The 15,028-nt window shown below is 30.9% G+C and overlaps 1 protein-coding gene across 3 annotated transcripts in view; it reads left to right on the top strand.

Annotated features, from left to right (window-relative positions):
• Nucleotides 1-15,028, top strand: part of LOC147068331 (androgen-induced gene 1 protein-like) — a 60,554-nt gene that overhangs the window by 33,974 nt on the left and 11,552 nt on the right. Inside the window, exon 1 of one of the 3 annotated variants that reach the window (XM_085952594.1) lies at nt 1,194-1,465. The exons of the other annotated variants lie outside the window; for them this stretch is intronic. Coding sequence (XP_085808720.1) covers nt 1,298-1,465 — 168 coding nt within the window. The 5' untranslated portion in view covers nt 1,194-1,297. Of the gene's footprint in view, nt 1-1,193; nt 1,466-15,028 lie in introns of those variants that run through there. 3 annotated transcript variants of the gene reach the window in all.

Here is a 15,028-nt window from a genome sequence, read left to right as displayed (position 1 = left end):
CATAATCTACCAAATATAAAAAAATATTGCGACTGATATTGTGTTTTTTCGACATTATGATATTATTTAACTGCTTTGCTCTAAAAACGTACGTACAAGTCGAGACATGTAAAACAACTAACCGTCAAACTCGCAGACCAGTGTTGCCATATTTTGAAAGTGGAATTATAGTACAGAGCCTCCAAAATTATAGTATTTGGGGATAAAATATAGTACGCGTTGTCATCTGTTGAAAATGAAAATTTTCCTAATTTTTCATAGTCGGCTCGTTTTTATTAGGAGAAATATTTCGCCGCGGGCCGCATGTTCCCTATTTTTCATAGTCGGCTTGTTTTTTTTAGGAAAAATATTTCGTCGCGGGCCGCAGGTTCCGAATTTTTCATGGTCGGCTTGTTTTTTTTTAGGACCGCAGGTTCCCAGATTTTTCATAATCGGCTTGTTTTTTTAGGAAAAATATTTTGCCGCGGGCCGCAGATTTCCAAATTTTCGAAGACTACTCGATTGCGAAATGGCAAATGCAAAATTATAGTACTTTATATCAAATTATAGTACGATTATCAAAATTATAGTATTTTGGGCGTACTATACCTATTTTATATCGTACATAGTACGCGGACCAAAATTATAGTACAAATACTATAATTATAGTACGGTTGGCAACACTGTCGCAGACGCATTCCGATTCACGCTTCATTATGTTTGAGTCATAGGCAATATATTCGTTGTTGAATTTTGACTGATAGTGGGTAAAATAAAACCATTGCCCAATAAAACACAGCCAAATTGTATGTGGGAAGCATATTACCATTACCTGGTTAAGGGTTAACAGGTACTACGTATCGTCGATTCCCAGCTCTTTCGCGTACCAGCAGGATTCTTATTAAAAAAGATTAAAAGAAATAAAAAAAAGAGATAATATATTTGTTTAAGACAGGCGAATTTTTAATTAAGTACTAATTAAAAATTATTATAATCATCACAGTACCTACATTATTAACTTCGAGACTTGCTGAATCATGGTGAATCGATGCAAATTGAAATTCGTAGTGGTATATGTTATCGGTGTATAACCGGCTCTCACACAGTAAAATATTATCTAAACAACGATAACCCTCAACGTATAATATTGTGCATTATCAATATAATATGATATTATAATATGAATAAATTCTATATATATTAACTGGTGCCAAATTATTTTTACAGGTTATTCAGTAGTATTCAGTGTAACGTTGTACACTACTTTTAGTTTAAAATACTTCAAATCATTGAAATAATAAGTTTTTTGTTTACAAAAATGAATAAATACTTGGCTGCTTTTCATGCAGTAGCCTGTTTTACGGATTCGTTTGGTAGTTGGTATGATTATCACTACGTGAACATTCCCACATCAGTAATCGATTTCAACGATGCCGAATTTACGTTCTGGAAGGGGAGGACAAGATTTATCACTTGGTGGAGCTTGGTTAGTAATTTTGACTATTATTGTTTTTTAAATCATTACCAGCTGTCAGTAGCCGTTGTAGATCAATCAAAACCTTTGAAAATTGACAACATTACTGTGGCTATAATATGTATATTATGTTAATACTAAATGACGATCTAACGCACTGGGTTTATTTTCACAAGGGTGTATTAAACCACATTGACTGCTGACTAGATAATTACCTTTTAGTTACCACATTTAAATAGCATGCTAATTGTATCGAATGGCCACATTAATCGTTACGCGCTGGGCGCGTCTTTACCGTCCAATGTATTTTAAGCGCAGAATGAAATTATCAATTATTGATCGAAAAATCGAGTAAAGCAAAAATTGGATTACGATTATAATTCCTAACTTGTCTTTCAATAATTTAATAATATACATATATATATATATATATATATATATCGAGCAATATATTGGTAATATCCACCACATATTATTGGAAGTGAATCATATTTTTAACGGAATTGTTTTAAGTAAGTAATTCATAATTTGTCCTAAAAAAGCTTTTCAATATTTACTTATTCTGAGATTATTATACTGTATTATAACAACAGGACTGAGTTTTTTTGTCCTAATCAGTATAATCAATTATATACGACGAGTACCTATATTATATAATATATATACTTCAACCCTTGCCAAAACTCTATTTCTGCTATACATTCTGCTAGTAGGTATAAAAAGACAAATACAGTTTAATTGAGTTGTATAATAGCTCCATTAGATGTGAGTATTTTTATACTATTAGAATCCTAAACTTAAAGGTTCCATTAGTTATTATTATATTATTTTATTAGATTAAACATAGTTGATGATGCATAGGCGACTACGTCTGATTTGACATACTAAGACAGAAAACAACCAACCCGCTTGACATCAAATTTAAATTAAATTAGTGAAAATAAAGATTTTTAATAAATTATACTTTCATTTTTAAGTAATTAATCTAACACAATTAAAAGATAATTTAACTTGCAATAATACATAATATGTTCTACTACCGCAGGCTTTTCTGCTATATTATATATAAGTCGTATACTCGTATAAGAGTCATATTATGATACAAAAGACGAAAATACTGTTTATGGTATACAATAAAATTATAGCTTAATTATAATTAAAATTTTTAAATTTTTTTTTAAAAAAAATTATAATTTCCCTTCTCAAAATATGGCAGATACTGATTTTGACAGTACATTTATTTTAGTCACTAAATTATTGAAAATGTTATTTTAATTTCATATTATTTGGTTCGATATCTGACATTTCACCATTGATTGAAAATGAAGCCATCAATACAATTTGATCTCACGTGATCCTTATTGGAGTGACGATTTAAAATGTTTATACTGAAATATAATAGTATTGACGTGATTGTAGATATTCGAAAGTTCAAGTATGAAGGTTTTATTATCACTAGCAGAGCCATCTAGACTTGCAGGTCGCTTGGCATCCTAATCTGATAGAAATACGTCTTGCATTTTAATAAAATGACGAAAAAACGTATAATCATCATGAAATGAAACCAATTGACTTGGCACGCCTATCACTTTATGTAGTAGGCAGTTAGTAGTATGGATGGAGAAATAGTTTTGCGTATCATCATGTCATTATTTACAATATTAAATATTAAATACGAAGAAACCTTAATTTCAATTTAATTAATGTTAATAAGCATTGAGTATTAATAGTTACATACAATATTAAATTTCTTTTATATTGTCAACTGTCAATTCATGGTGGGACTGCATTGTATTACTTGATTAAGTATTTGTAATTAAATGAAACAGTTGATAGTGTCCCATTAAAGAGGTCGAAACCGGTACAGAATTCAATTAAAAAGTAGAGTAAGTACTATATAATTGTGTTTCATTTAATTACAAATAATTCATCAAATAATACAATATTAAAGAAAAAGAAAGCTTGTTGAAATTTTATATATATTTATTATTATAAAAAATATAAACATCATAAAATTAATTACTTTTACGAATTACGTGACATGAATTTCATTTATCTACTCAAATTTTGTTATTATTTATATTTGAAAGTAAAAATATTACGGCTGAAAAACAAACGAAATAGTGTAATCTGTCAAATGATACACTCAGTGAAGTATCATTTTAAGGTAAACAATTTGATTAATCAATCATAGGGAGTCAATCAATTTATGTGGAGTTTTAATCTTTCCCTCTATAATAATCGTTGTAAGTACGTTAATGTTAGATTCAAATAAATTAGTCATCGAATGTTGTGAAGAAACAAAGTATGTAAGTATATTATAAGCGCCGTAACAATGTATTTGGACAACGCGAATTTAAATGTCGAGGAAACCATCGAAATGTATTGGAAGCGCGCTTTTAAAAGTGATTTATGTCTGAAAATGTGAAATAATTTAAGATTATGCTTGATTCAAATTAAAAATCTCCCGAATGTGCAAAAATCGAAGTGCAAATTTTAAAATATTAACAAAGTGTCGTTAAAATAAGATTTTTTTGTGTTATCCAAGATACTTTAGATTGATTGATAATCAAAATAATGAAAGTCTACGATTCTGTGACATTAATTTTTCAGTGCCATGTCATATTTAGGCTAATTTGTTGACACAATATTACTACGTTTTAAAGGTTTCTCAACGGAAAAAAATATTTAAAGTTTATGTCCTGTTGATATATTTGAATATTTCAACCGAACGGTTTGTAAATGCGGTGCATTGACGTCATGAATTCAAAATTTATATGTATTGATAAAAACTTTTTATTGTACTTGATAGAAATACTGAATAAAATATAGAGAATACTGAAATGTCATTTTGACATTTCATATTGATTTCCATAGTAACGCACGTATATATTAATAATTTAGTTGCTAGGACCCCTTTAGCAACCAACAATAATAATTTTTCATACAAAACAGAATTAACTGAAAATAAATTCAATTCTACTTAAAAATGCCTAAAAGTATTAACAGAACGCATTGTCGTCGTGTCAGTTTCAAATGTCTAGCTAGTTGAGAAGTTACCTCGTTAAAAATCTTCAATCGTCCAATACAAATCTTGGACAAACAAGAAAAAATTTATACTGGACACACAAGAAAAAATCTGTACCGGAGAAACAAGAATACGAGCTAATAAAAACGCGGTAAAAAAACTCATATTTTACAAATTGTGGGTTGCTTGCTTTCTGCATATACATGTCCAGGTATCGCTGTAAGCTACGGTACTGCTTCACAAATACAATCAGGAAAAATAAAAAGATTATTAATTCTTTCAACGACCTGTATGAAAATCTGTCGCTGGTGTTTTGTAATTCAATCAAAACTCGCATCTGCGGTCTCGTATTCAAATAAATTGGCTGCTCGTTTCATACATTTCAAATACAAAATAACCGTTACTTGACATGCCTACAATGAACTCGGCTCAACACGCAGACAGCCAATTTGATAGTATTATACATTGCCAAACATTACATTCTCGATCATGAATGTATTTTTATTGATTTTAATATAATAGTTCACACTCGCCGCGGCTAGGTAAGGTTTCCAACTATCTCGGTTCAACCGAGATCATATACCAGGGTACTGGTTAGAGCTTACCTCAATATCCTGTTATTTGAAAAAAAGAAGATAATAATCATCCGAAATTTCGATAATTTAATCAGTTTAATTTTCACTTGTTGAGAAATCAATAAGATTCTCAAATTTAAAAAAAAATCTGAAAAAACACGTTTTTTTGGATAAAAGGTTTTGAATGGAAACTCTTAATTTCGTAGCGATTTTTTTTGTTGTTGATAGCTTTAAAGTCTCGAGCTTAATTTTGGATGTGTTATTTTAAATTTTCCAATGAATCACACAACACAGTAATTTTTGGAAATATGTCTCGGAATGTTCTTTTAAAAAGTTGGCAACCCTATACGCAACGCGTACAACGTCTCAATCACAGACGTGTGTTTTTTTTTTCTTCCAATTAACACCACAACTCCTTAATGCAAATATATGGACAGCAAACATTCCTTTTTGTAAAACTATTTGTTTTTGTTTATTGTTGCTAAAAATAGGTATTTAAAATATATTGTATACATATTTTAATCTTAGGTAGGTGTTTGCGTCTCTTTCTTATACCATTGCGACCATAAGAAAGATGTAAAATAACTTTTTAAGTTTTGACTGTTTTTCTGGAAATTAATAAAAAAAAATATCCTCATATTGCTATCTAAAATTAAACAAATTGACTTATAGAAAAGGTAAAAAGATTAACATATTTTAATAATAGCATTATGACTAATCTGTTAATCTGATAACAGAATCACCTCTATTTTATTTTATACGCAAATGGGAGCTTACTTATATTTTTCAATGATCCGAGCAATTTCAGCTAGCCTTAGCCCATCCATACAGTGGGTTAAAATTGAAAACGTAAGACTGAAACCTAAAACACTGAATAAGTGTGTAAAAGTGACTAAAAAGGTAATATTTAGTAAAATCAAAGTGTTACCCTTTAACCAAACTTATCTAAATGGTTATTTAGCGATTTCGGGCGATAACATAATCTTCTTTAACTATCGTATCTTTTCAATATGAAAACTAATAACAGTATGGTGAAATCATATCTTATTTTTTAACTCCCTCCTGTTTAAAGGGTAGGTTATAAACGATTTTTTTTTAAATTAAGTAGATATCTCATATACATTAACTGTACAATTTTATTTTGTTATCTATGTTTTGGATACACTTAATATAACTCGTTTCAAAGTATACGGTAATAGAGGTTAAAAAATCACCTGCATACTGATTTGTAGTAAAGTCAAAAAAGTTGATGTTCCAATGTTTGATTCTAAGCGATTGGTGACGGAAGAATATATTTTGTTATGAAACCTATCGCGCTCTTTTAAAAAAATATTTTTAAAATTATTTCTTTAACGTATGTATGTATGTCAAAACTTGCAATAAATTAACAATTTACTGTGAGGTTTACGATAAATGCAGGATACAATATTATACTTTGCAACTTGCTTAATTTTACAAAAAAAAAAACAGCCAATCTAATATTGCGGAATGATAAAAAAATGATCAGTAACAAAATGTAAGTCTTCGACTCGGCATGCTCAACTTGCGAATAAGACAAACTGTTAATTCTTGTGTTGGTTGCGCCTCGGCGATTTATCGGGACAGTTTTAAAATGATTTTCTTTTTGGTACATAGCGTTTTCCTAGTCGCTAAAATCATAGAGTTAATGTATATTTGCTTCGTATTCAACTCCCCGCCGGAAATGAAGATCGGTGAAGGCTTCTTCGCAGTTGTATTCGGTGGGACAAAATATTTAACACTGTGGAATATGGTATGTTTTATTTTTTTAGAAAGCTAAATAATTATTAATTTTGTATAGATAAATTGCTCAGATAAAAGTTTAATAGAATTGACATACTTAATATAAATCAAAACTCGTGGAAAATATCGAACACACAAATAAATGTATGATATTAAAAAAAAAACAATAGTTAAATATTTCTAATCTAATCAAGTTGATGTACAATATTATGCTTGTTTATTTTAGATTAGACTACGTAATCATTATCATCATAAAAGACCAACAATGTTCCAAACATGACCAAAATTATACGTAATATTAGAACTTAAAAATAATACGTAAAAATTATACTTTTTGATAAATTATAGATAATCGACAACAAAAAAATAAATGTAATACCACGGGATTAGTGATAAATAATTTAATTATTTGAGACGTGATAAATCTGTTTGGTAGATCTATCTTTTAGTTGTAGAGCTAAACGAAACTAAACGAGAAAAGTATCTTTTTTTAGGTTAGTAATGTTACCTGTCGATGTAACCACCACTTTCCTGATACAGATTCGTTGTATACCTACATATAGTATATCAAATAGAACGGTTACCATCTGTGATGATCCATGATAATCATCGCAACCACCTTTGAATGAATTTCTCTTCTTTCTGTCTACGTTTTTCTGGTTTTAAATTACTGTTACCACGTAGTTCCGGTAAACTTGATTTACTCATCGAATCAGCGTTTGGTAGCTGTTAACGATTTTTACTACATCTTGGGCACCAATGCGCTTTAATTCATAATAATATATTCTCCAAACGATGCAGCCTGGCCATGTCCACTTTGATATATTGACGTATCATGTTTTTACTACCTTCAGTTCTGCCGTTATTCGTTATGCCCAACGTGACAGTTATGCAACTTTTACTTTCGCTATGTGTTATTTTTGAACCGCTTTTCATTTTAAGGTCCATGTTTCGAATACATACATTAATACTCGAAGAAGACGTTGGTTAAACGCTTAACGCTTCAAGGATAGCGGTGGTTCACTATTGAACACTTTATTCAGACGTCAAAGACACTCACCCGAGCTCATATGAATCTCTGAAGTTCCTTCATCTATGTACATTGTCCGAGATAATATGTCCAATTCCTGAATTGGATTTCTTTAGAGTACGCAAAGCAGGTTTTCATCAATACACTTTGTTTTTGGGTCATTTATCTCGAGGCTCACTTCTTCAAACTCTTGCATTTTTATCTCGAGGTAATATTGTTTTTTTTAAATATGCTAATATCATCCGTAAAATGCATGTGATCCAAAATATTCACCGTTTATGCTGTTTAGGCATATCAATTTATCAACCTAACCCAGTTTCCTGAACACATTTTAAAGAGTATAGTATGTAAGAAATTTTGGCGAGATGGTGTTACCTTGATAGACGTCCATGTCAATGCTAAATCTGTAATATCATATGTGGAGATTAATGAATGCTGTGTAAACACTACCAAGTATGCATATATTTTATAAAAAATAGCAACACTTTGATAATTCCGGCGTTCCAGAATCGAGCTCTTCTTCACGCAGTCAAATGATTTTTGTAGTCGATGGAGTCAAGGCACAGTGGATATTTATATTCCTGAGAATGTTCTATGACTTCTCTGGTGACCTGGTTAAATGTGCTGACACCCCCTGAAGCCGTCTTCCTCTCAGCTGATTCTTATCCAACTTACCGTCTAATTACTACCACATACTAATTTAAGAGCGTACATAAGTGAAACGGCAAATAATTTTCAACTGTATGTGGAACGAAATTTCGGCCGCGTTGCCATTCGGAGACCGGCAGTCGAGGTGTCTGCACGTCGATTCGTTTTGTCATGGCGTCGGATGAAAATATTTTTAAATCGTGTAAAGATGACTAAAAACTTTACGTATGTACTTAAAAAAGAAAACATGTCAATGAATATACTATTATTATTAGTAATATAACAATAAACATAGTATTAAATGGACGTTGGATTTTTATGACAAATTATATTTCGTTCGGCACGCGTCATTTGCACAATCCGCGCATCGCCTAGTCACGATCTTTTCAGACCATGCCTCAGCTCAGGTATAGCCTTAACAACCATTCTCGACAGTTAGCTTTTCGCGCCAAACTGTAGTAGGTTTGTAACAATTAATGACAGCTATCTTACAAATTACCGCAATCAATGTGAGAATACAATGTCCATAATTTCATAGCAAATCAATAATAAAGGAATTCTCACGTATTAAAACTTAGCAGTTTATCATGTATAAACTTACCACATTGCAATCAACATCCTTCGCCTTGTTGAACCATTTTAATATTGTAAGAATTATTTTATTAGTTACAAGACAACGCTATGTACCTACAATACCTGTTTAAAATATATGAAAACTATGACATGACACGATAGTTTCCATACAAATTATTTATTCTTATATTACATTCCACGTTTTCATGTTGAAAATGACATGCAAGCAATTAATAATTGCTAAGTATCTTGGTAATTTTATTATAATGCAGAGTTTTTCAATCAAATTTGAAGGACATACCGCCATTTCCATTATTAAGATAAATCATATAATAATGAAATAATTATTTGAACCCGACGTTTGGTAAATAAAATACCTCCCATTTTTACAAAACATCGCATATTGTAATATAATATTTTTCTTTCTTCTTCTTTCGACCATGTCCGATTCTAATAGGATCATAATATGGGCCTCCACAGAATGGAGGTTTGTATTGACAGATTTTGTTTTTACGAGAAATGTCAGCCACTTGCTCAACTTATTAGATCCATACTCTGACTCATCATACACAAATTTAAAAACATTATGTGTACTTGTCAGACCCAGGATTTGAACCTGGGACCCACGACGCAATAGGCCAACGCTTAAGCCGCGCGGCCATAATAACATCACTTATCATCAATAACAAATCAATTCAATAGTAGGTATGTAATCAAAAAAAATGAATAATGAAATAATTATCTATTTGAAAAACGAAATTGGTCTGGTAAAAAAATATTAAAGAGCAGAAACAGTGTCCACATTGTAAACCATGGGGGTATAGTTATTTCACTTTGTCATATAACAGCAGAGGTTTGGAAAATCTGGTAAACGGCCTAAGGAATATAGTGGTAACATAATAATTAATATGAATAAAACATAAGTTTGCACGTGATATTATAATAAATGAGTATAACTGCTATGCCATGTCAGTCATACCATGATCATTACATTTTATACATTGACAATGATCCTAGCCAGGGCCGGTCCAGTCACTCCGGCAGACTATCCAAACAAATGCTAAGTGTATCATTAAATGATATTGTTCATATTATTGGAATATTTTGTTGCATTTTTTTTTATGTAGGTACAATATCTTATCATACGATACTCATATCAATGCCTAATGTACTGTTGAATACCCAAAAGAAACGGTTAAACACTAGAAGCTGTAAAGAAAACTATTATAACGTTTAAAGTATGTAATTATTAGTAGATTATTTTAAAAATAATTACAAGATAAAAAGAACTTTTTATATGCCACGTTTTTTAATTTTCTGTTGAATCATACAAACTTAACAATTCTATGTATTGAAAAATACTTTTTTTGTACTTGTTAGGAATAAATATCGAATACTGAAATGTCATCTTGACATTTCATATTGATTTCCATAGTAACGCACGTATATATAAATAATTTTGTTGCTAGGACCTTCTTAGCAACCAATAATAGTGTTTTACTTTATACGATTTTTTTCCGAAATAACTCCATACAAGACAGAATTAACTGAAAATGAATTCGATTCTGCTTAAAGATGGCTAAAAGCATTAAAAGAATGCATTGTCATCGTGTTCTGATATATTCTAAAAGTCGGTAAGTTAGTTAAAAATCTTCGATCGTCCAATACAAATCATGGACAAACAAGAAAAAATGTGTAATGGACAAACAAGAATACGAGCTAATAAAAACGTGGTAATAACGACTTAAGTATTTACTTCATTTTTTTTCCAATTCATTTTTGACCTATGTAGTCATTACCGATTTGCAGTTCCTAGGATACAGCTCATTTTGCCATATGGTAAATTGAGATCTGACTACAACATTGTGTAATTATTTGTGTTTTATCAAATAGCAAATTTAAGTTGAATAATATCACTATATTATTTTTTTTTATGTGGAATTGATGTGACTGATTTTTGGTGCTAGGGGCGCTGAAAATTCTCGTTACAGCTCTGAAAATCATATCACTGGTTATTATTATACGTTGAGTACCTATCTATGCGATCATAAAGTATATTGTATTTAAAATAGTGAGACTTCGTCTACTGCATCCGACAGTCAGTGTCCATGTTTTCACCCAGTAAACTTTGAACGTTCAATATTACCTGTGGTTGCAGTTCTGTCAGTCAGTTGCGAAATGTCAGTCAATAGTATTAGTATGTAGGCACTGCAGTTAAATCAAACAATAGTTACCCATAATATTTTGTAGTTAAATGTGTGTGTTTTTTTTTTTTAATTTTAATAATGTTGGTAACTATTGTTCATATTGCAATTCAAGCGAGTTATGGAGTTTTAATGTACTATGATTACTTTCATCTGGAGTTTCCACCGATGTTATTGAGTGAATATGAATTGCCAATATGGAAAGGACGAATCAAATTTCTCACATTTTGGAATGTGGTTAGTATTAAAATAGTTATTACAATATTATTTTATTTAAGATGATAATAAAAATTAGTACCATAGACACTATAAATATAAACCCAATTTATTATAATCATCTATGGGTGCCACCCTAAACCAATTGACACAATTATATTATTTGTATCTCCATTGTAATGCTAACTATAATATGAGCTAGGATTTTTATGATTTTTAATGTTCTTCCCATGGAGTTTTTACAGGTTTTTTTAGTCGACTGGGGGTGTTTTTTTTTTGCTTCGCTTTCATAATATTATCTTTAGTCTTTAACATTTTTTCCTAACAGCACAATTAATAAATATTTAAATTTCGTAACACAATGTTATCGTCTAATAACAGGTATCACAGTGTTCTAATAAGAAATTTAACCCACAAAAATAGCTTATCTCCTTAATAGCTCTTAGCTTAAGTCCGTAAAATTTTAATGCAATTATATTAAAGTTATTCATTTTCTGCCAACTTAAAAATAAAATAACGACGCAATTTTCTACATTTATGAGATTATAAATGGTGTAAATTAATATACTATATTATTATTCAAAAACTGTCGAAAATCGAGTTACTCAACTTGGTCACTGGTACAGCTGTAGGTATTCATTTAATCCTCGTGTTGAAAAAGAAAAGCTCTGACCGCACAGTTATGAGTTCTAAGCTTAAAATGACTACATTTCGTGAGAATTAAAAAAAGATTTCGTTTTGGATAACTTTACTGTGAATCGTATTAAAATGATAATGCTTATCATTAATTATCATTTACAATAATGTTCCTCGTAGGTAAATAAAGTTAGTGACATTTTGTGTACCAATAAACTTTTCTGACTTTTTAGGTTTGGTTTACGATTAACATATTGTGTGGACAAATATTCTTATTAATCTTCGATAAAACAACAGGTAGAGGAATTACAGATTCTTCTGGCATTGCGGCCACGACGAAATCACTTTGTAACGGTGTTAGTGTCATTTGAAAGTAACGTGGAAAGAAAATGAAATTTTGAAAGAAATGAGAATTTTTAAAACTATTTTCTTTGCCGTTCAGTTTATTATAATTAAAACGAAAAATCGACTGGTATCCGCACCGCATCCGTTGAAGTACGGCCTTATGGTGGAGAGAGTCCAAAATAAATTTTTAAGACTCCTTTACTTTCGGCTGTATGGATATTATCCGTGGCTCTATACGACTGATTTTTTGTTAGGGATGCTTACATACTGTAGCTTAAAATTTAGAAGAGATCTTTATTTAGCTACATATTTTTTCCACACTTATACGCGGCGTAAATGTGAACTCTGCCATTCTTGGTGGTGTTGGCTTGTGCGTCTCTGATAATTACCTTAGGAATCGAGGACATCCATGCCATTAGTAATGCCAATTGGGAGGGCAATGACCATGTTTAATGAAATCGCTTCGGATATTGCTATATTCCACTTACGTGAGGGTGAATTTAGGTGGACGTTGTTTTATAAGTTTTTAAGATGGGGTCTATCAAAGCTCACTCTGTGTGCTTCCATCTACTTTTATTTTGTTATTTTTGTTATTTACTTTAATTCTTTTCTTATTTTATTTCTTATTTTTTGACTTATTTTATTATTAACTCACACTTCTCTGTATGTTTATTTTTAAAAATTATTAACACTTATTTTATGTCATGTCGTGAACGCTTTGAATTTATAATTTGTTATGTTCATTATATGTAAAATAAATAAATTTGATTTGATTTGAAATTTGATTTATTAGATAATCGTTCGAATTATTGAAAATTATAAAGGACACACTCCAATACGTATTATTAAACGTTATTTATACATAACTATTAATTATCGTTTTGTAATGTCATAGTAATTATTATTTTTTTTCAATGTCGCTGTCAATACACAGTATGTTATTGAGTTTTAATGCCATGATGATTTTATTTCAATAAATTGTAAAGCTTTCCATCCATCAACAAGCATAATATTATTTTATTCTTGAGGTATTCAGGAGAGCTGAATAAAAGTATACTTTACTTGAGTGCAATTTATATTGCTTATCAAAAACACCAAAACATTGAAACCAATATTCTATCTATCAAGTGCCACGTTCTCGCTCGTCGATTTTTACCGTTCAACAATATGTTGAATAATAGTTAAACTGTTAAACATTTACTGATAAGTGGGAGCCATATTTCAACAAAGTTGATCAACCAAGGAGAATTAAACGATTTCTTTAGTCGTTATGGCTCGATGACATTGAGCTACTTCACAAGCTGCTTTTCGGCGAGTTTAGAAGCGGGCAAGTCAGTTAGTGCGATTGTGATAATGACACACAAAACTTTCCACTCGCTCAGAAGCCAACAAGCTAGCTAGTTGAAAGCGTCATTTTTGGTACTATTTTGGCACGACGTATTGAGTAGTTCGTTTTTTTACCGGGAGGTCGCCACTATCGATCTATTGGGCAGACGCAGATAGCCCAGCTTTCAACTTTTCTCGGTAGATTGTTTACAATCTGCTTGTTAGCTAGTTCGATGATGTCACTGGGCGAGTTTACAAGCAGATTGTAAATTCGCTGGTTTGTAAAGTAGCTCAATGTCATCGAGCCATTAAACAATCAAATCAATTCGTTGATTAGACAAGTAACCAGGGTGATAACAACTCGCATCGGTACGTCAAACTTGTAATATTATTTGCGACAGTTGAACGACAAAAATCGCCATATGGGAACGCGGTTTATGTAGATACTATTTATTTGCAAGAACATTCAAGGTGTTTACTTCCGTAGGTATGTTATTTACTCATACACTAATAAGATGGTTATTAAAGGAAACTGATAAATTAAACCTATGATAACTACCTACTTAGGACTAGATAGGTCAGATAATTAAAAACTGGTTAGTACAAGGTGAAGGTTATATAATTATTATCATGTACGCGAACTGAACTGACGTTTATGTGCGTGCCTGTAAATATACTATTATAATCTCTGTGGTCATAGTCATACACTGCTTAATGAAGGCAACTTCAGGGTGTCATCATTATTGATTTATTAGTTTTACGGAGTTGGGAGGGGAGGGATGGATAAACGGTCCCACTGAGCTCAGGGTACATCCCCTATATCCAGACTCACATAAGTCAAGCGATTAACAGCTGGCCTATAACTACAAATCGATACCTTACGTCTTATATGAAAACAACTCAAAATATTTTGTTCTAAGAAATCTAAAATAGTGGCGTTTGAAAATTTTCACAAATTCTCATTTTAATGTTAAAGCGCTGATGAAGTTATAGTGTTTATTTTTTATTTAGTTCAAATGAACTTAGTAATGCACAACGAAATTTTACAGTTTAACAAATACTCAACCCACATATTATATTACCGTTGATAATTGAATTAATGATTAATCGCAGACAGTGTTATTTGATTTTATGACTCATTGAAGAATTTTTTTTTTTTTTGTTGAATTATAAAGAAAATAACCTTCTACCTCGAATGGCAATATTAACTCAAAACCTTCAAATTTTGAGTTG

Source organism: Rhyacophila brunnea, unplaced genomic scaffold (genome assembly GCF_057557595.1).
Source record: "Rhyacophila brunnea isolate RB1 unplaced genomic scaffold, BYU_Rbru_1.0 scaffold_3, whole genome shotgun sequence".
NCBI lineage: Eukaryota > Metazoa > Arthropoda > Insecta > Trichoptera > Rhyacophilidae > Rhyacophila > Rhyacophila brunnea.
This window is presented reverse-complemented; position numbering and strand designations above follow the sequence as displayed.